The following is a 22194-nucleotide window of genomic DNA, read 5'->3' on the forward strand; positions in this document are numbered from 1 at the left end:
TAAAAAACACTATTCTTTTTACCTCAGAAAACACCTGTCTAGGAATCTAGTGCAACTTTGTGGTCAGCATCTGCCAGAAGTTGATCATGGAGTTCATGCTGGAGGACCTACAAATGCCTAGAGAAGTGCTTTCTCTAGGAATTTCTAGGTTCTCCAACAGAACTCTATGGTCAACTTCTGGCAGAATTGTTCTGGAGGACCTAGAGATTCATAGAGAACATACTAATCAAAACCGCAAATAAGCAGATGTGCAGAATTCAAAGCCACAAATGCGGATGGCCAACTGTAATTAAAATTGTTCAGTTGGTTGAGTTATTCTTAATTGAATCCTAATTTAGAATGTTGGTACTGGGCCGGACTGGAAAATTTATAGAGTGGCGGGCAGGTTGTCGCTGTTGTCCTTAGGTGAGCATATTTTGTTACTGACTCCTTCAAAAGAGCTATTTTTGTCCTCGTAAAGTTGCTTTCCTCTGACCTAGAATTTTTGCCCACAGGGACTTCAGAGGCCAGGTGGTATGGTTGTTGCCTGGGAATGTTGTCAGTCTGATATATCTTTAGGTTTGAAAAGACTGTCCCAAAACATGGGACTTCATTTTACAACTTCAGCTGAGTGTGTCACACACCCAAACCTCTCATTTCTTTTCACTCCCACCAACACATTAAATGTCTTTTTCATTGAAGATTAATAAGGAGTGATTTATTTCAGTTAGAGGGCACTGATCCACCACCACAACAAGTGCATAATGAGGGCTGAATTCCTAATCAGGAGTGTTTTGAGAATTTCTAAGTACATTCAAAACCTTCATTTATTTCTTTTGCCCAGCTGAATCATTGCATCTTTTCCGCCTCTTCACACCCAAGAAAGAAATGTGTTCTTCAGATATCAGTGGCGGAGGTGCATATTTTGCATGTAGCAGCCAGGGATCCCAAATTTAATGTGTGACATTTGCATTTTTAATGATCAAGTACCTAACAAGTTCATTATTCTCTGCACCTCTCATACTTAATTGTGTAATTGAAGTGGAGGAGGAAGGTGGAGGAGGATGCTAAAAAGTAAAATCGGAAGATGAGGAAACAGAGTGAGAAGCTAAAACAGAAAAAAAATGGGGAATAAGTTTACAGGAAAACTTTTCACTTAATTATCTAACATTTTATCATGGTGTGAATAATACATTACAGAATGGCAGAGGTGTTTATTACAGCTCACTTCATATAATCCTGTACAGGATTGTGCATTATACCATATTTTGTATCTTTAGTATATTTGATTATCTGTACTTCCTATTTTGTTTTATTTTGCATTATGTATGCATGTGAGTTTTTCTATTCTATTCTATTTTACTATTTTATATTAAATAGTTATATATGTTTTATTCTGTAACTGTTTATAAATATCATGTACATGGATGGTGCTATATAAGTAAATAATAATAATAATAACCATAATATACAATAGAAATTGGTCCAGAATATGATCAGTCAAGGAGGAGAAATTACTGAAGAGAGGCAGAGTGCATTCCCACCTGCCAGAAGGATTTCAAACAGCTTCCTTTCATAAAGATACATGGGAGGATGCACCTGCTTTTAGGCCCAAATGATCTGATGTTCTGAAAGGGGATTGGCTATTTGAAGGTCATGGTCTCCTGCTAAGCAGACAAATAGCCTCCCTGTTCAATTCTAAGATTTGCTTTGTTTCTTTTAACCCCTCTTCTTTTTCCTTCTATCCCAACGTCACTTCTTTTTCTAATCCACAAATACAGTGGTCCCTTCCCTTACGCAGGGGATCTGTTCTGGATCCCCCCCTCCCACGTAAGTGAAATTCCGCATATCTCAAGCCCCATTAAAGACAATGAGGCTCATGCCCATGGCTGCGCACGGCAGTGCAAGATGTGTGTGCATGGGCGCACGCACCATTACTCTTTCCGGTGTGCAGCGCCACTTTTTCCGGCATGGCTTTCAGCGTATGCTGAAATCAGCATATATCGCGCCTGTGTATGACGCAGGTACACTGTACTGTTCTTCTGTTCTGATCTGGGTGCATCAAAATAGGCATCAGTCATAGCTGTTCACTTTTCCGGGGAAGACAGTATACTGTTGGATGTGTTCTGTAGGACATTGATCTTGTTGCATGCATGAAGGCTCCATCCCAAAGTACTGAAACTGCACTGGTACTGGACTTCTTCGCTTCTGAGGTACATTCTCAGTGCAGAGAATATTGTTCCTGGATTTGTTGGGGGAGTTCACATGGAGATGCCTACCTGTTTCAGTGGCATACATTCTCAAATTAATTGCCACTTAATTTAGTGGAAAAAATTCTCAGGTGAATCTACATAATTATTATTTTTTTACAGTGCAACTCCAAACATAGTTACTCATAGGAAGGGCCTGCATTATTCAGTGGGGCTTTCTCCCTGGTACATATGTTTAGGATTGGATCCATAGTTTTGGAAATCAACAATTGTTTCTTTTGGACCTATCATGGGAGGAACTGAAAACACATAGGTGCTGGGAAATCCAACTTTTATAACAGGAATATGTTTTCTCTCATCGCTCTGGTCTTGATGCCTACCTTCTATTCTTCCAGTTTTGCATGGATCATCTGTATTTTTCCTTTGAAGGAAGCAACAATACTTCTTCATGAAAAGCCTTGTCCAAATGACATTGTGTCTGTTTTTTTTTTTTTTTGTCTACAGTTTCCTTCCCTTTTTATGTAGATAGCTTTTTTCATTTTAAATTTTACTAATACAGTGGTCCCTCCGGATTTGTGGCCTTGGCACTTGTGGTTTCGGTCATTCATGAGGCCAAGGCTGTGTCTCCCTCCCTCCAGCGCTAGGGAGTTTAATTGGAGACTAGGTGGCCGGGGCTTGTAATTGGCCCCAGAAGCCATCAGGACTATTTTTCACAGCAGTGCTTGTGGCCCAGTGTGTGCATGCCCTGCCCCTCCACTGCAGTCTATTGATATTTTGTGCACCCATTGGCTGAGGCTGAGGTGGAGGGGGTGGGGTGTGCGCACGCTGGGTCCCAAATGCTGGTGGGAAGGAGAGTCCTGATGGCTGCTGGGGCTGATTACAAGCTCTGATGACCCGGGCCCCAATCAATGTCCCCAGCACTGGGAGGAAGATGGGAGGGAGGGAGGGAGGGAATTTCACAAATAGTCATATCCTATTGTCCCCAATTACGCTCTTGGGGACAATGGGACTTGAATATTTGCAAAATTTCAGATTCACAGGGGAGCCTGGAACATATCCCCCGTGAATCTGGAAGGACCTCTGTATTACACATTTAGTCTTGTTCCTACAAGTTTTAGTTAAGTGGTTTAGTGTGTCCAAGTACATGATTTGTAAGTAAATCTGAGCTTCTTTTCTAAGGTTCACACCTAACATTTTTGTCTTATCAGTCTTTTAAGCTTCTTCAGGGAGAGAATGAGTTTTGTATCATGCTCAGTGGTCCTGCTGTTTGAATTTTTCACTCAGCTTGTCAGTTATAAAGACTGTGAATCTCACTCATGGTAATATACTTAGCAGAGTTTGGGGTTTTCTATCATTCCTTATCAAGAATGTCTTCCATTCTATGCTGTGCAAAATATTATTTCTTGAAGTTGAAAAATCTATTTTACAATACCTGATTTTTCTTTATCTTATTTTGTATTGACCTTAAACATGACTGTACAGTTCTTTTGGAACTGTTCTAATGTTGGAATCTGTCATAAAGGGTACCTTACAAAAAATGAGTTATCACTTTTTCTCATGCTTTAAAAAGGCTCCTAACTATTTACTTCCATTTGAATATTATACAGTAGTCATATAACTTAAGCATCTTGTAGTGCAATCATCCACCTTATTTTAAAGTTACCACCTTTCATCACAAATAATCAGCTTGATTATTTTCCAGAACTGTGTTCCTTTTGGAAGCAGCAGTCTTGTAAGTGTATTCACAGTAATATATTATTTTAAATTAATAGTGCTTATTTTTGATTGAAAATGATTATAGTCCCACTGTCTTCACTGGTGCTTACTGATCTTTAATTGACATTAATAAGACTTTACATGGGATCTAACAAATGACCTCTGACTCCTAACTACCTTTGCATAAAAGGACTACAGTACTAATTGATCCCTCTTTTTTTGAAATAAAGTTCAATATGTTTTGTAGATGTTTCATCATCCTTTTCTTTCTAGTGGAATATTTTTACCTCTGATTCTGACCTTCTTGGTTTTAATATGGTGGTCTTTGCAGTCTCTGCTTGCTTGTTTGTTTCTCAGTTGAGTTCTTCGTCTTCTTCTTCTACTACTACTACGACTATTTATTTGTATCCTGCTCTTTTTTCAGAACTGGAACTAGAGTGTCTAACTGGGACGCAGAACGGCTGTGTTCGAGATTCTAACATAGGGGTAGGCAACCCTTTTGAGCCAGGGGCCGGGTTGCTGTTCCTCAGACAACTGGGGGGCCGAAGCCAAAAAATAAATAATTTTAAAAATTTAAATAAATAAATAAACCGGGACAAATGTAGGACAACATTTTCCAATGGTGGACACTTTTTTTAAAGAAGTGGAGGACACGCAAAAAAATTTGCTGATTTTTAAAAAAATGTTAATATAAATGCATGTTTCAGACAATTTCCCCCCTTGCCCCTGCACGCGAGAGGCCAAAGGTCCTGGCGGCCATCGGCAGCAGGACCGGGCTGGGGCCAGTCCCAAGGCCTCGCCGGGCCGCAGGTTGCCTACCCCTGTTCTAACAGTTCCTTTTAAAAAGGCAGTAATAATAAGAAGCCAGCTGAGAATTGTTAGAATCTTGAATCCAAAATTCATATGACCATACTATGGTATCTCCTTGCTTGCTGACCATAAAATATTTTTTATGGTCAATCATGACTTACTCAGTGCTTTTGTTGTATGTTTTTAATGTACTTGTGTGCTTTTTTGAGCGTTCTGAAATTTTGAGTCATGCAAACTTCACGTAAAGGCAGCAGAGCAAACTGGTTCCTCTCAAAATCTATGTTAGTGGTGTGTGGGAGGCAGCAGCTAATCTATATCTTTCTCCTGAAGCTAGTGTATTTTATTGGTAGTGATTGTGTTGTGTTTCAGAACCCAATTGTAGGTGGGTTCATAGCAGTTAATAGCGGTGACAGGCACAGAAGCATAGAATGGGCTTAATTTACTTCATCAGTTTGATAATATTTTCTGTTTATTGTGTATAGCCTTTTCTTCTTTTGTTATTTAATTCTGATGCGAGAGGATATTTTTGTGGACTAAAATTATGATAAATAAATAAAATTTAACACACCAGCTATCTATTTACGTATAATTGTTTTTCTCTGGTATTTCCTTAAAAGAAAAAGCCAGTAATAAAAAGAAGCCAGCTAAGGATTTTTAGAATCTTGAAAACAAAATTTAAACTGTAAGAAATGCTATTTGGTTCTCATGAGATTAATAATGAGGATTTGACTAATTATACAGTTTTGCTCTTGTTATAGTTTTGGATTTGCTTAGTATAAAAAATAAAACAGAAAAGAGAAGCATGCTACAATCAAACACTTCTGGAAGGGGAAGGATAAATGGGTTTTTCAGTATAGAAAAAGATTTCAGACTTTTCAGATGCATAGCCGCTTTTCATACAATGCTGTTCCTATCTAGTTGTTTCAAATTAAAAACAGTTTTACAAGAGGCAACTTTGAGGCCCCAAAAGGCATCTGTTTACTAGAAAGACACTGGCATGGAGAGAAGGGCAGTTAGGCAATGCTTCACTGTGCCTTGGTGCCAGCAGCTGATGAAAGGCCCTGCCTCCATTTCAGCTGCCACTACTGTGGCCTCTGAGGGAGAGAAGAGAAGGCAGTATCTCCCTTTTCCTTGTGTATCGTGTTTTATTTAGATTGTAAGCCTGAGGGCATGGAACTGTCAAATTAACAATTGGTAAGTCTCAGGGAGCCTTTTAGGCTGAAGGGTGGGGGTACAAATATTCTGTCTAAATAAATAAATACAATTGGCCTTCCGTATCCACCATTTCTGCATCCACAGATTCAACCACCCACAGCTAGAAAACATTTAGGAAAAAAAAAATTCAGAAAGCAAACTTTGATTTCGCCATTATATATAAGGGACACCATTTTACTATACCATTTTATATAATGGGACAAGAGCATCCATGAATTTTGGCATCCATGTGTGTGTGTGTGTGTGTGTGTGTGTGTGTGTCCTGGAACCAAACCAGTGGATACCAAGAGCCCACTGTAAATGGTCACATAATTCCAACTTGTTAAATCTTAGCAATATCTATCAAGCACTCAGTAATTCTGATAAGAAAATCTGGCTTAATTTATGGTTTATAATCTTAGTTGGATATGAATGTATGTTCACACATCTTGGTTTGGCATGGTTATAGAAAAGGGATAGGAAATGTCAGTTTATGTGGCTGGATTTTTCTGGGCTGGGGTCACAGCAAGTCCTCCATAATTTTCCAGAGCATCATGTTCCATTCCTTACTAAACCATCATTTGATGGTTTCTAGTCTTATTGGGGGGGGGGCATACAGGTTTAGTTGCTGGTAGTGAAAGATGTACACTAAAATGTGTTGGTATTCTTGATCTCATCTTTTTGCTTTTGGTCCTGTCCTGCACTGGAAGATGGCCCCAAGAACATATTTTTTAAATTTAAGTTGATATTAAGTCTGAAAAAAGTTCTCCGTTCTTATTGTAAGCCATTGATTTTTCCTAGAGAGCTGTAAAGTTGAATTCTATCACCAAGTATTCCATTAAGAAGCCATTCCCTTCCTCCAGTCCATCTGCCTTGGTCCAGGCCTCGGAGGTGGAGAAGATCTGTTGGACCTGATCCTATTCCCCACCACCACTCCCTTCTCCTTTTGTTTCGTGTCTTTTAGATTGTAAGCCTGAGGGCAGGGAACCATCTGACTAAAAGATTGTATGTACAGCGCTGTGTAAATTTACAGCACTTCATAAATAAAGGTTAATAATAATAATAATAAGTATTACCTGTAAGGGTAAAAGTGGCTAGACTAGACTGTCTGATCTTATGTTGACAAGTATGGCAATATCAATAGCTTCTTCACTTTCTAAATTGTTATGCCAGAAAATGCATGTTTTGTATGTCGTTTGGGTTTTTTATATGTACTGTGAAAAGAGGCCAGGAAGTGACCTTGTTTTATTTATATTTTCTGCCTTTATAAGTTGCCTTTCTAGAGGTCATCCATTCAAGGTGGTGAACACTGGTTTGGACGTACTGTATATATTGTATTGTTTTATAATAAGATAACAATCTAGAATTTAAAAAACCCTCAGTACATTAAAATGTTGGTAATAATAAAAAAGGAATGTATCTACTAGAATCAAAGGTCCAAAACCTATACTGAGGGTGCCTGGGGGTGTGCATCTAGATTCCAGGGGATATTTGATTTTAAAAACACATTAACTTAAATGTGCTTGAAACCTGTAGTGCCATTTTAAGTCACTAGGGGGTCATACAGATGGGGCAAAAGGAACAACCAGAGGCTGCTCTCACCCCGATCCGTGGGGGACCATAATGACCACATGATCTCAGTCCCAAACCAGGCTGCCACCACAGTCCTGAATAGGACACCAGTGAAGAACAGAGTTTCTCCTCTTCTTTTCCCGCTGGCTTTTCCCGGCTGGGCATGCTCTCCGTGTAGCTTCTGGCCACTCTGAGACATGCGTCATCTAAGTGCCATGCCCCCAGAGTGGCCAGAAGCCGCACTTTCCTGCTTATCTATTTTGAGCCTAGGTAATAGATTACCCCAGTTAGCACATATCTTTGCAATCAGTACAATTTGAAGCCAAGCGGAAATAATCTGATTTTGTTGTTGTTGTTGTTGTGGCTTCAAGTCGTTTCTATATTATGGTGACCCTAAGGTGACCCTGACAAGATTTGGCAAGATTTGTTCAGAGTTGGTTTGCCTTTACCTTCTTTGGAGGCTGATAGAATTGTCCAACGTTTTTGTGGCCAAGCAGAGATTTGAACCCTGGTCTCCAGAGTGATAATCCAACACTCAACCACAGCTCTGTTCCGGTTCACAGTCTGATATACAGTCATAGAACTAAAACACTCACCTTACTGTAGGCATGGAATGGTCAGATCCACCATGTAGTAGGTTTTAGGGGTGTATTAGGACAGCAGACACACCTTTGAGTCCCATTATCCATGGTTTCACTTGAGCAGGAGGTATAGTGCTTAACTATAACTAGTGAGTGACTACTTGATGGGTTCAAAGAGTCAATCTGAGGACTATTGTAACTTACACAAAATTGTATCTCTAGTCATTAAATATGATTCTGTCAGCATAAAGCCTGCATTCAACCCAAGTGTTTCCAATCCAACATTCTAAGGTAGCGAAGCTAGAAAGGACTTCTTGTCAAGAATTTGAGATGCACTGCCTGTTGGAGTAATAGGCGATACTGGGTTAAAGACCAGTGCTCTGACTTGATATAATGTCATTCTGGCATTACGCATGGTGAGAGCCTACAGGCCAGGCACAACAAGATGTAACATGAAGGACAGCTCTAAGTATGCATCTTGCTTTGACAGTGGGTATAATTGAACTGAGACTTTGGACTCACTGGCCTGAAACTGCTTCCCCCATGCTTCATCTTTCCCACCAAAGATGAAGCCTTACATACAGCTTAACACTTCATTATCTTTCAAAGAACGCCTGTCGTGCAAGCTGCTGGTGCTGCAAGTTGGTGCTGTGGATCATAGCAGTCTTGGAGCTGGTCATCCTGTCCTATGCTTGGGGCAGGTTTAGGAAGTTCGAAGGTTATCTTGGAGATGGAGGCCTTTGAGTGTCAGGTCTGGCCAGGTCATGAATGGAACTCAGTTCTTATGTGTGCACCACAGGCTTCTTAGTCTCCAAGTCTGTGTCAGAGCTGAAACTGGTCTCCTGGGACACTGGTTAATTTAATTTAATTTGTATCCTACCTTTCTCTTTGCACAGGACCCAAAGTGGCTTACATCCAATTAAAACAAGGTACAGCTAAAAAACAAAACAAAACAAAACAACAACAACAAAACCCAACCCATCTGAGCAAAAGTTTAAAAAAAAACAACAAATCTATAGAAAACACAAAGTTAAAATTGTTTAAAACATTATTCAAAAGGATAAAAATATGTTGTTGTGTGCCTCAAGTTATTTACAACTTCTGGTGAGTCTGAGGCGACCTTATCACTGGGCTTATTGCGGGCTGAGAGTGTGTGACTTGCCCAAGGTCACCCAGTTGGTTTCCATGGCTGAGTGGGGATTCAAACTACCTCCATAATATGTGTAAGATCCTCATAAAGAGAACTTGCTAGTGTTCCAGCACTCTGTATAATAAATCCTATATGTAAAGTTGCCCAGTTGCAGATATCTTGGAAACCAGCTACTGTTGCTGTTTTGTTGTTAACTATCCTTGAGTCAATCTTGACTCATGGTGACCCCATACCTGTGACCTCCTTAATAAAGTCCATCCATCTAGTATGTGGCCTTCCTCTCTTCCTACTTCCCTCAACCTTTCCTAACATTATTGTTTTTTCCAACAATTCATGTCTTCTCATTATGTGTCTGAAGTATGACAGTCTAAGCCTTGTCATCTTGGCTTCTAGGGATATTTCTGGCTTGATCTGCTCTAGGACCCATTTGTTTGTCCTTTCGGCTGTCCATGGGATCTTCAGCGCTCTTCTCCAGCACCACTTCTCAGATGAATTGATTTTCTTCCTATTTTCTTTCTTAACTGTCCAGCTCTCACATCCATACATGGTACAGTGCGCCCGTGTCATGGTTCTTTAATAGCCACCCTCCCCACTCTTAATCTTTTTCTGATTTCCTGACTGCAGTCCCCATTTCTATCAATGTTTGATCCCAAGTATGGAAATTCTTTTACTATTTCTATTTCTTCATTGTCTAGGCTGAACTTGTGATGGTCTTCGGTGGTCATTACTTTTATTTTCTTTATGTTCAACGTTAAGCCTGCCTTTGTACTTTCTTCTTTGATCTTCCTTAGTAGGTGTTCCAGGTCTGTGAGGTTTTTTGCTAGTATTATGGTGTCATCTGCATATCTTAAGATTGTTGATTTTTCTTCCTCCTATTTTCACTCCTCCTTCTATGTGCAAGCCTGCTTTTCTTTGCTAAGTGTTACTTTTTAAAGAATATTTAAGTTGCCAACTCTGCATATCTGCCTGTGAAGTAGCTTCCATCAAACACTCTGGACTTCTGAGTAGACTGAGTTACACATTCTTTTTTATCCTGAAGAGCCTTTCTGCTGATGTTTGGGGCTGCATGCTGCACATCAATGCATGCTCATGTGCACTCACACATGTTACTAGGAAGTGTTAAAGGTTGGTTCAGGCTTTCAGCTTTCTCATCACCTGGTCATTTTAGAAACTAGAAAAGAGCATTTTCCTAGTAACCCAGAGGGTTAGTCTTGGAAAGTGGGTGGGATTCTACCAGCTTCTGGAGCTGTACATTGAATGACTGAAGACTCATTTGGCCTAAAGACTGAAAATTGTGTATCGCTGGTGTAAACAGTTACATAATTGAGCTACATGTGAAAAAGATCTTACAGCTACATGCCAGGTTTAGACAGAAATCCTATACACACCTTTCTAGAACCACAAGCATAAAACAGTAATCAAAGAACAATGTGTCTGAGGGTGGGGAAACCGACCTGGGAATAAGCTGTACTGAATAGACACATGTAGGATTGTTCTGTCAATCATTTTTGTTCTGTGCAAGAGCCAACAGATACAAGGAGGACATTAACATAAGAGGCATACTGCAAATGTTAAAAAACTTCTTGGTTCTTTCCTCTCCCAACCCAAACACACTGACAGATTTTTGCAGTGGATTATTCTTGCAAAGCATAATGTGGATAAACAGTCACATGTGTCAGGAACCATTTCATTTGCACGGTTCCTCCTCTTGCCAGTCAGTGCTGGCTGAAGTGGAACAACTCTGTCCCAACAAGACAAGAAAGATGTGAAAAAACCCTTTGGTTTTGAAGTTTTCATCTCATCTCTGTGTCATCTTCCTGCTTTTGCTGGGTAAACCATAGCATAGATTTCTGTCCAGCACAATATAGGCCTGTTACAGACTGCCAAAATCAAGCTGCTTCGAGTGTCTTTGGAGGTATGCTGTTTAAATGATGCTTGGGTCCTAAGAGTCTGGAGGTCACGCCAAAGCCACACTCCATTCCTAAGCACTGGAGGGCAGCTTTGGTGCAGCTTCCGGATTCTTAGGATGCATGCATCATTTAAACAGCATACCTCCAAAGAGACCCGAAGCAGCTTTATTTTGGCAATCTGTAACAGGCCATAGGGTCTAAAAAAAGCTTCCATGTCCAGTTGCTCTTGCTACCATCTCTGTGCTAACAGCACAGTACCAACAGAGTTTTGTTCATAGTTGCTCTTTGCCTTCCACTTCTTAATTTCTTAAATTCATTTTTTTTTTCTCTTTGAGGCAGCTCTGCTATCAGTGAAGCAAATAATCCATTGAAAGAACTAAACCAAAATACTGCATGTATTTCACATTCACAACATTGGAGCTGCTGATTAAAGACTAGAGACAATGGAAGATGTTCCATCCAAATCTTTCATTTTGTAATGGGCATGCCTGCTACAACAGTAGACTAGTGATCTGCAGATTGGAACACCCGTGGCTCACTAAGCCCCATATTATGAAATGGTGGCTTGTGCTTGTGGACACGCTGATGCGGACCCATGCACTTTGCGCCAGTTGAATAACATGAGGTGCAGTTGTCCATGTTTTTCCCCATTCACGGGGAGGGAAGGAGGAACTGAACAGATGGGAAGGGTCCACTGTATTTATTTTTTATCAAGATAATGCTCATGAATGTCACACTCTCACATTATAACATGTTTGTTTTAAACATTTATCGAGGAACATGTTTCTAGGATTTGTTAGATAATATATAAGCATTCTTGCAAAATGCCCCTCTCATATACTTTATTTACTTTTCTTTCATCACATTGTAAGTGTTTACTGTACTGTCCACCTTTTCAGTTTGCATAATATGAGTTTTAATCTTTTAATTGTACAAAATATTGGCAAATATATTTCCATTCTCAGGAAAATATAGTTGAATCCAGGCTCAGTCAGAGTAGATCAATTAAAATCTGTTGTAATTTGATTTCTAGAGCAGGAAGTAAATTAATCTGATCCATCAAAAAGAAGAAAAGGTTTTGTGACTCCTCAGAGATAAAATTTGCACTGGCATGAACTCTTATGGGATGAATTTTAGTTCTAAGACTGGAATTTTAAGTCTCAATGACACTTTCTTGTTTTTGAGCTTGATTATTTCTCAACTTGGCCTTGAAAGTGACGGTTTTAAACTTGACTAATGTCGTAAGTCTTCTCTGATTCTTCTCCCATTAGAATTACAATTCTTCACTGATGGTCTTGAAATGCTACCACATGAAAATGGATTTCCCCTAGTTTGTAATATAGGTTCATGAGAAGAGTTATTTAAGATGAATGAGTGAATTAGAGGAGTTCCATCTTCTCCTGTATTCAGGTAGTCTGAGATGTTTAGCTGATTTGTTCAACCATTCTTTTATTGCATTAGAATTTCAGTATGTTTTCAAGTAATGATTAATATTATCTAATGATGACTGGAGGTAGAAAATCAAAAGAAGGCACGTGTTACTTGATCTCTCTTTTTCAAAATGTGTTGCTTTTGTTTACAAATTCTTTGTTTTGCTCTGTAATTTAAAATTACAGAATTATAAGTTGGAGGGAAATAAATAATCACCCAATCAAATCAGGCTGCCCAGATACAAAATAAATTTTAATTCCTGAAAGAAAATTCATAGCTTTGCCTGTTCCTTGGTAGTTCTGGGGGGAGGGGGGGGGATATAGTAGGCAATGCTGAACAGAAATCTAAAGCTTCAGTCCTTTTGTGAGTGGATGGAAAATGTTGTTCTTTATCCACAAATATTTGTGAACAGTGAGCATTTCTCTTCCTCCCCCCACACCTTTTTTCTTAACTAAGTAGTATTCAGTTCTTTCAGCATTTCCTTTGTTATCTAGATCAGCTGTGTAGCTTTCCTGTGAATGTTTTCTACCTTACAGCATTCTTCTTGTAGCACCTGGAGCTCTGAACAGTATAGTGGCTCTGCTGCATTGGCGGACTGGCGATTTGCAGATTGGAGCATCTGCGGCTCATCATACACATATTACAGTATTTAGTAGCCGCGTGGGCATGTGTCAACTTATATGGGGACATGTGCACGTCAACACCCATTGAATAATGTGGGGTGTAAGTATCTGTGTTTATTCCCATCTGTGGGAGGGCCCAGAATTAACCCCCACAGATGGGAAGGACCCATGGAATGAGGCTTGATCAAGGGTAACAGAACAGTGTTATTTCTTGAACCATTAGAAAAAGACTTGAATATACTCTAAAATGCCTTTTACTTTTGCGCTGTTTTCACAAAAATGACCACTTGGTATTGGTGCTTACATATTTTTCTCAGTTTGAAAACCTTACTGCATGTTATATTAAAAACGTAAGTTGTCATTGCATGAGTGTTTCATAGTTTTAAAATAGTAGGATAGTAGTGGGTTGGAATTGGGAACATAGATTTTGGGGAAGAAGGTTGACCTTCTCCTCTTATGCTGTGTTTCAGATTATTGTATCCACTGAAGCTAATACGGTGGACTCTTGTTATACCCTGGGGTTTGGTTCCAAGATCCCCCGTGGATAACAAAATCCGTGTATGCTCAAGTACCATTAAATATAGCAAAATGGTGTCCCTTATAAAAAAATGGAAAATCAAGGTTTGATATTTGAAATTTATACTTTTTTTGAACATTTTCAAACCGTGGATGCTTGAATCTGTGTATAAAAAAAACCGTGTATAAGAAGGGCCAACTGTACTGTATTTAGCAGACGGGATTATGCCCTTGGCAACAGTAGCATTCCTGTCTGTGCCAAATAGATGGGTGGGAGCTGGAACAGAAGAGTTGGGGTAGAATACAGGAGGAAAGGGATAATCTCCCCTCAGTGGTCCAGATTGCTGACTGTTAAGTTAGGGCTCGAATAGACAGGCCAAAATAAAACTGCTTTGGGTCACTTTGGAGGTATGCTATTTAAATGCAGAGTCCTAAGGGCTGGAGGGCAGCTTTGGCACAGTTTCTGGCCTTTTAAGATGTTTGTATCATTTAAACAGCATACCTCCAAAGTGACCTGAAGCAAAGTGACCTGAAGCATATTTTGGCCTGTCTGTTTGGGCCCTAAGCAACTCGTAATGACACAGTGTGAAAGTATTGTTGTTTGACACATAGGCTTGTACACTGATTCTTTTGTAGGTATAATATTTGTATTACTACTTGCAGACTTTCATTGGGTTATTTTTCTAGGTCTAGCTTCATTCAGATTCCTATGAATATTTTTGTTTTGTAGAAAAGATGTTAAGATTCAAACTATGTTTTATACATATTTAGCATAGAGTAGGCCATGTAAGTTGATACAAACCTGATGAGAAACAACTGGAAAACATCATCCTGTTATCACCTTAAGGACACACACAGCCACTCCACTCATATACTTACACACTAGCATGAGCTCTAGTTGACTGTAGCCTGTTTCATCAGAATCACCAGAATTTCCAGATTTGCTGTATCCATACATTGATGGGGGTTGTAAACAGTGAGGTCGGGCGGGCATGAAATGCAGAAAGTATTGGCAGTGACAATTATATAATTCAAGGTTAATAATGTAATTGTCATTTTCAGTACTTTTTGCATTTAATTTTAATTCTATAATTAGCGTGATAGTCTTTGTTGTTTTTATGTAACTGCCTAAAAGAGCCAGTTTTTCTTCTTTGGAAGTTTAAAAATACAGTTTTTAAAAAACATCTAGGGGTTTTAACCCCAGAAGAAATTTGTACAGGTTTTGATTTTATCATTATCTTGCATCACATATGTTATGACAACCTCTCCCTTTCCAGAAAATTGATAAGGCTCTTAACATCTCCGTTTGATCTCAATTTAAGCAAATATAATATGTCAGACCAGCTCTGACATATTATAGTGGGCGTTGCTGTTTGTTGGCTGAGAGCATTAACAGGGGGAAGCTTGGAGTGGGGGAAAACCACTTTTAAAAAATCATGTTATTGTGCCCAGAATGAAATTAAATAAATATTTGGAAAATAGGTTATTTATTTCTGGTCATTATTTCTAGTCTATATTGGTGCCTAAATGCCTCCTTGTGACAAAAAGACTGGAAAAACAATTTTCTGGAATTTCTTAAAATACCTTGTAACAAATAGATTTCTCCTATACAGTACAGCTCTGTAAATCCCAAATCCATTTGTTGGATTTTCTTTCTTAGCAGCAGGAATGTGCCTCTCTCTGCATGCAATCTGTTTTAAGAATCATCTGGTAAATGTCAGTTCAAGCTCAAAAGGGAAAACACCCCTCTCTGTGAAAGGAATGGTACTTCCTGCTTTCATAAACAGTCATGTGCGTAGTTTAGCAAGGCCCAATGCCTCTGGAGCTTTTTATTTTATAGCACCATTGAATCTGCCTCTGCAGAAGTACAGTGAAGCTTGTGGCTTCATTTGGAACAAAGGGGATTAGTGAAAAAAATCTCTCTCTAATAAGGCATTGGAAAACAAGGGCAGGCAGTCTTTGGTGGTGAATATTTTCTGATTTTTCCAGAAATCAAGCAGAAGATTGAGCTGCTGATGTCAGTTAACTCTGAGAAGTCGTCCTCTTCAGAAAGGTACAGCTACATCTCCTGCATGAACAATTAATGGTGTAGTATTGCTAAGATGCAGCATAGGGTATTTTTCCTGTCATGTTTGCCGATTATATTGATGTATTGCATGCTTGCCATTGTAATGTATTAATTGAATTTGTGCTTCTCGTTAAGCTTTTTGACGTTTGCAAAGGGCTATTTTTTAAATTCCATTAAAAAGCCTATAATCTGTGCAGCATGCAAATCCATAAAACAGTTGTCGGGGGATATGTATGTTTATACTGTTGTTGCAATGTGTGTGTGTGTGTGTGTGTATTTTCCACTAGTGAAAAAAAGCTTCATCTTTTAAAAATCTAGATTCAGAGGTATTTCATATGAATGTTGCAGATTATATTACTAGTATTATTGAATTTAGTCTGGTAGAAAACAGAGTGGGTTTAAAAGCATTATGTTGTGTTGAAAGGGAGTGTCCTTTGCTAATAGCTTAGGAATTGCAAACCTATGAATTAGTCACATTCTGTGAGAGATGTGATGCTGCTTCAAGTCTGTGCTAGGAAATGGAGCAGTCACTGCATGCAGTAATGGTTCATGCCCGCAGGTAAGGACAAAATGACTCAGAGGTGTTTTAGAGCAATCCTTTTATCCATCAGTCTGCTTCTAATATTCAAAATAAGTAATTTGGGTATTATGTATTTAAGTAATATTTTTGCTTACTTAGTCTGCAGTGTGCCTAACAAACACATCTGTTCAACCATCTTATTCTTTAAGATTATTTTTTGCTGCTAAAATGTATGCTAAATAAAATATATTTCATATATAGCAGCAATGCTTCTGTTTTTAAAAATGCATGTATCGTCATATTTTTTGTACAGTTCTGTCTTTGGCAGTCATTTCTTTTATTGGAGATGACAGCATAATTAATTTAGTAGACCTAAATGTTAAATCTGTGCCGAATATTCATCAAGATGTGCATAATGGAACACAGTTGCAGTACACTTAATACATCTTAGCTAATCAGGAAAAGATAAAGCATATAATTAAAAAGCAGCCTCTAGTTTGTGTCATGTATAGCTTTAAAATAGCAGTAGTTTCATCGGATTTGTACGTGTAAAAAGGAAAAACATGTGACAGTAACCAAAATGGATGTATTTTATGGTGGATTTTGTGACAAGATGTCACAGCAAGAAAAATACATAAAATGGTGTATAGGGTGGAGTAGGAGAACAAGGAAGACAATGTTTTTTTCTTTTATGTGTATGTGCATGTATTTTAAATGTGCCTTTTCAGAATATGAGAAAGCTAATGAAAGGATTTAGTTGTTGATACAGAAATAGATGCTCAGAACTACCAAGCTGATAGTGTTCAGTGTTCAGTTTTTCCGTCCCTAACCTGGCTCTATATGAGCTATAAATGTTATGCCAATAAAATGGTGGTGGTGATGACGTTAGGGAGGAGGCTGGAGATGAAAATAGCAAGGGAAAGAATGCCAACTGTGATTTTATGTTTTCTCTTAAGGAATAGTAGTGCTACTGGGATAAAGCCAATTATCACATTGTTATCTGGTAAATGTGTATATTATCAAGGAACTGATAGCTCATGTTGTTCAGAATTATTTTTTAAATTTGGGATGAAAACTGACAGTTGATTGGAATTAATCGGTTTCCTTAATGCATACATACACATGCTTAGATAAAGAGGAAGTATATTTAAGGGTACACAATATACTATTAAACCATGAAATATGACCAAGAATGGAGTGTGGTTGAAGATGACAGTACATATCATAACATGCATATTTCATGTATAGTGTAAATACACCATTAAAACTGTAAATATTAAAAGAAAGCCAGTTATGGAATAGATACAGTTAAACAGAAAAGGCTATACAGTATATAATTGCTGAAGCTGTATTTAGCCTTTTGATATAATTACATAATCATATGCTTTATAAAAATCGTAGAACAGAAGTCTCTCTTGTTTGCATTGGCCCCATTCTAGAGAGACTTTACCTTTCTCTGAATTTGTGGCTGTTTTATCTTAGGGACATTCTTATGTTCTTCTGAATGTAGGAAGTAATTTCAGCATTTTATAAAATTTATTACTTACCTAGGAAAGATAGGTCAGTGTTCTACTTTTAGCTCCAGGTGGAGAAACCTAAAGTTGAAAGGTACTACAAGACAAGCATAAATTATGAACATTTCCATTAACATGTGAATGTAGACAAACTGACATATCAGTAAAAGTTTTTATTTGTTATTTGTCTTTGTGCCTGCACACAGATGCCTGTATGCAGATGTGCCCACTTGCACCCGCACAAGACATGTTTGGAACATTCTAGAAGTAGACACAGGGTGTATCCATACTGTAGAAATAAAGCAGTTTGACATCACTTTAACTGTCACGGTTCCATCCTGTTTAATTCTAGGATTTTTAATTTGGTGAGGCGTCAGAACTCTCTGGCAGACCAGGCTGACTGCAGCCCAGTACACACGGGCCAAAAGGTTCGAACCCTAGTATGTATGGATGCTGGCATTATGACGGCCTCCCATCTATATGGGGACTGCCATTATGCCACCGCCATACAGCGACCAGATGTCACTAGCAGGAAGTGGTGTCATGGCGGCGCCCCTTCCTGCTTCCGGCGTTGCAAAAAAGAAGCCACTCTAGGCCGCTCTTTTTTTGCAGCGCATCTGTGCTGCAGCATGGGGATGCTGCAGCACAGACATGGGGCATAGATGGGCGGCACGGAGTTGTCCATCAGTACTTCCCCCATCTCACCAAAGTATAAATCACAGGATTCCACAGCGGGGAACCATAACAATTAAAGTTGTGTCAAACTGCTTTATTTTTGCAGTGTGGAATAGCTGACAGAGACAGACATTTGCCAACATAAAATGAGTTGTTTTTGAAACGTGCAATTCATGGTGTTAATGTGTGCATATTCTCCATGACTTCATGTATATGGGTGGGATCAGCAGATACAGTTCTGCTGGCATGGCAGAATTCCAGAGGAGTTGGGAGATGATGATCTCCTTGTCATTCCTCCTCCAAAACTAGCTTTAAAGGCTGTGAAATATTCTGGAGCCAGTTTTTGGGCAATATGAAATGCTGCAGAAAGTGAGAGAGGAGAAAACCTTTTTCCAGGATGACTACTAGCACAACATTGGATTTAGCTGTTGTATATAACCAACCATAAGTTGACTTTATGTGTAATTCAAGGGCAAGCATTGGGGCCAAAATGATAGATTTCGATATGACCCATGGATAAGTCGAGGGCGAAACTTAGAGGTGTGCAACAAAGGCTTTAAAGGACAAAGCAAAAGAAAACAATACAAAAGAACGTTAAAAATTCCAGCTGGCATAACTGTGCTCACTCTAAAAGCTGGATGGAGGAGGAGGGAACTAAAGTAAATTGTGGCTGTACAGTGTATGGAGGAGGTGACCAGGCACAGGTGGGGTTAGAAAATGCACACATGTCAAAAAGGATGAAAAGGCAAAGCAAATAAAATGGTGACTATGTTAGTAGTGATTGTAGCCTCTAACTTTAATGTAATAATGTTACCTCATTTTAACCCAGAAAAGTTGATAAACATTTACAAATATCTTATTCATATCCTCCAAAGCCCAATTCCTCTCAGCACTACCTTAATGGGAAACGTGAAAGAGCTGCCACCGTTGCCATTTTCTCACGCAGGCATTCAAAAAGGTTAGACGTGGTGCTGTGTCGGAAAGAGTAGGGAGCGTTGGTACTTCTTTTAGGTGTTCCCTGTATGGACAAGCTCTCATCTTTCTCCACTGTACTCAAGGAAGGGGACGGTTCCTTTTTTAATAAGAGTTAAAGTATGGTACTTATATTGACCCATGGATAAGTCGACCCAGGTTTTTGGGGTCAATTTTTTGACTAAAATTTTGAGACTTATACATGAGTACAGTAAATAAAATGTTTTTAAAGCAACAAGATATGATTAACTTTTCTAGACTTACACATGAGTATATACCAGTGATGGCAAATCTTTCAGAGACTGAGTGCCCAAACTCAGTGGCGTTCCCACACCGGGAGTCACCTGGCACGGGGGGGGGGGACTTCCAGGGGTAAAACACACAAGGAAAAAATGGAGGACCTGACCAAATAAAAGCTTAAAACAAAAACAAAACAAAAAAGCCACTCATATAAATATTAAATCCATCCTTCTCAGCCTTACTCAAAATGGAGGACCTTTTGGAATCCCTTCTGGACAGGAGGTTGAAATGGAAAACAGGTCCTGAAAAGGAGGAGGACCAAGCCTGGTCACTGGGTGGCAAATCACACTCTCTCAGCCTTAGGGGAAGGCAATGGCAAAAATTCCCTCTGAACAAATCTTGCCAAGAAAATCCCAGGATAGGTTCACCTTTAGGTCGTCATAAGGTGGAAACAACTTGAAGGCACACAATAACGACAAATGTAATAAAACACAGAAGACATACTACAGTAACAAGAACAACAAATATGTAATAGAGAGAGCCAGTGTGGTGTAGTGATTTGAGCATGCAACTCTGGAGATTGAATCCCAGCTTGTCCATGAAACTCCCAGGGTGGTCTTGGGAAAGTCACACTCTTTCAGTCTCAAATGATGGCAGTGGCAAAAATCCCCTCTGAACAAATCTTGCCAAGAAAACTCCAGGATAGGGTTGCCTTAAGATCGCCATAAGTTGGAAACAGTTTGGAGGAACACAACAACTACTACAAACATACTACTACTAATAATTATTTATATTTCCCTGCCTCTCCCTTTGGATACAAATACAATCAGTAAAATACAAAAAAATCCAATATAATACATTGTATCAACAATAATAATATCAATTAAAAGATAACTTAGCATTATACGACAGTTTTGTAATGGTAGAATTGCACAGAATCATCGTCGAGGGTTGATGGATGTCACAGAAGGCATACTGCAATAGCAAGAACAACGTATATGTAATATAGAGAGCCAGCGTTGTCTAGTGGTTTGAGCGTTTGACTGTGGAGATCAGGGCTCGAATCCCACTTTGGCCATGAAAACCCCAGGGTGACCTTGGGCAAGTCACACGGTCTCATCCTCAAATGAAGGCAATGGTAAAAATGGCTGGTTCTTTGAATGGTTGTAAGCCTCCCTTCCCGTGGTGGTGATGGTGGCGGCAGCAGCAGCATCTCAGGCCATTGAGGCTCCTCCAGGACCCTGGAAGCCAGGGCAGCCGGAGCCAAAAGAATGGCCGGTGGGAGAAACAACCTTTCTCACTCACTTCTGCGCCCCTTTCCCGTCAATGGATCACCTTGGCTTTTTACAAAGGTTCCATCCCCATGTCTGCTCTGGCCAGTAGAAAGCTGAGCCAGAAGAAGAAATAGGAATCTTGGTCAGTCGGAAAGGAGTTCTCCCATTTCCTCTGTGGTGATGGATTGCATGCCCACAGAGAGGGCTGTGAGTGCCCCTTCTGGCATGTGTGGCATGGGTTCGCCACCACTGGTATATACAGTATGTTTGTAATGCTGGTGTTTTTTAATCATAGCATATTATGCATAGCATGCTCATACAGTACAGTTTTCTAGAAATGTTCCTGATGTTTTAAGTCAGTTGGTATTTGACTGGGGTGCTTACTATCTTAATTAATCTAATGTTTTGTGTAAACATATCGGAGGTTTTTCCAATAGCCCAAAATACTTCAAGGGAAATGCTAAAAAATTTTTTTTTAAAAAATGAAAGTAAGCAGTCATTTTATAAATAAACTGCACAAATTTGAAGTTTGTCTGGAAATCATGTTTCTTGGAATATTTATAAATATTTAAGACCTGGCAGCACAATAGTGAAATTGTGAAATTGTTTAACTTTTTAAATAGAAATAAAGTCATGCTGAAAACAAATAGTGGTCCCTTGGTAACTGCTGGGGTTTGGATCCAGGGCCCACTTGGATACCAAAATCCATGGATACTCATGTCCCATTAGATACAATGGATACTAAAATGGTGTACCTCATATAAAATGACAAAGTCAGTATCCGTAGATATGGAAGGCTGACTGTTCATGTTTTCATGTATTAATATAATTAATATATGAATCTGTGTATGTCCGAGACCCCATGGATGAAACACATATGCATGTTTCCTATTGCTAGTCACCTGAAATATGTTGGATTTGGTTGTTGTTTTTAATCCATTTTTTATGTCAATAACTGATTTGTATTTTTAAAATTTGATTTATTTTGTGATGAATAATATGAATGGAAAATATATGATAATGGAAGAATTTCTATTATGAAATAGTATTTGACTTATATCACTCCATACATGCTGTTTGTAATCACCGTATACTTGCTCTGCTCTGAATGTGCTTGCTGTACAGGCCTATCTCAGTTGACAGAGCCTCTGACAAAGGAGCTACCTTTTACAAAGTAGTAATTGTATGCTTGCCCAGGCCCCCTTTTTTCTTCTTGATGCATTTGGAAGGATGGTCAAG

General features: G+C 39.1%; 1 protein-coding gene across 1 annotated transcript in view; it reads left to right on the plus strand.

The window, feature by feature from the left end:
• Positions 1–22194, plus strand: part of SRPK2 (SRSF protein kinase 2) — a 118513-nt gene that overhangs the window by 1600 nt on the left and 94719 nt on the right. Inside the window, 1 exon segment of the mRNA XM_042467084.1 lies at positions 15682–15745. Within this exon segment, the coding sequence (XP_042323018.1) occupies positions 15682–15745 (64 nt within the window).

Source organism: Sceloporus undulatus, chromosome 5 (assembly GCF_019175285.1).
Source record: "Sceloporus undulatus isolate JIND9_A2432 ecotype Alabama chromosome 5, SceUnd_v1.1, whole genome shotgun sequence".
Classification (NCBI taxonomy): domain Eukaryota; kingdom Metazoa; phylum Chordata; class Lepidosauria; order Squamata; family Phrynosomatidae; genus Sceloporus; species Sceloporus undulatus.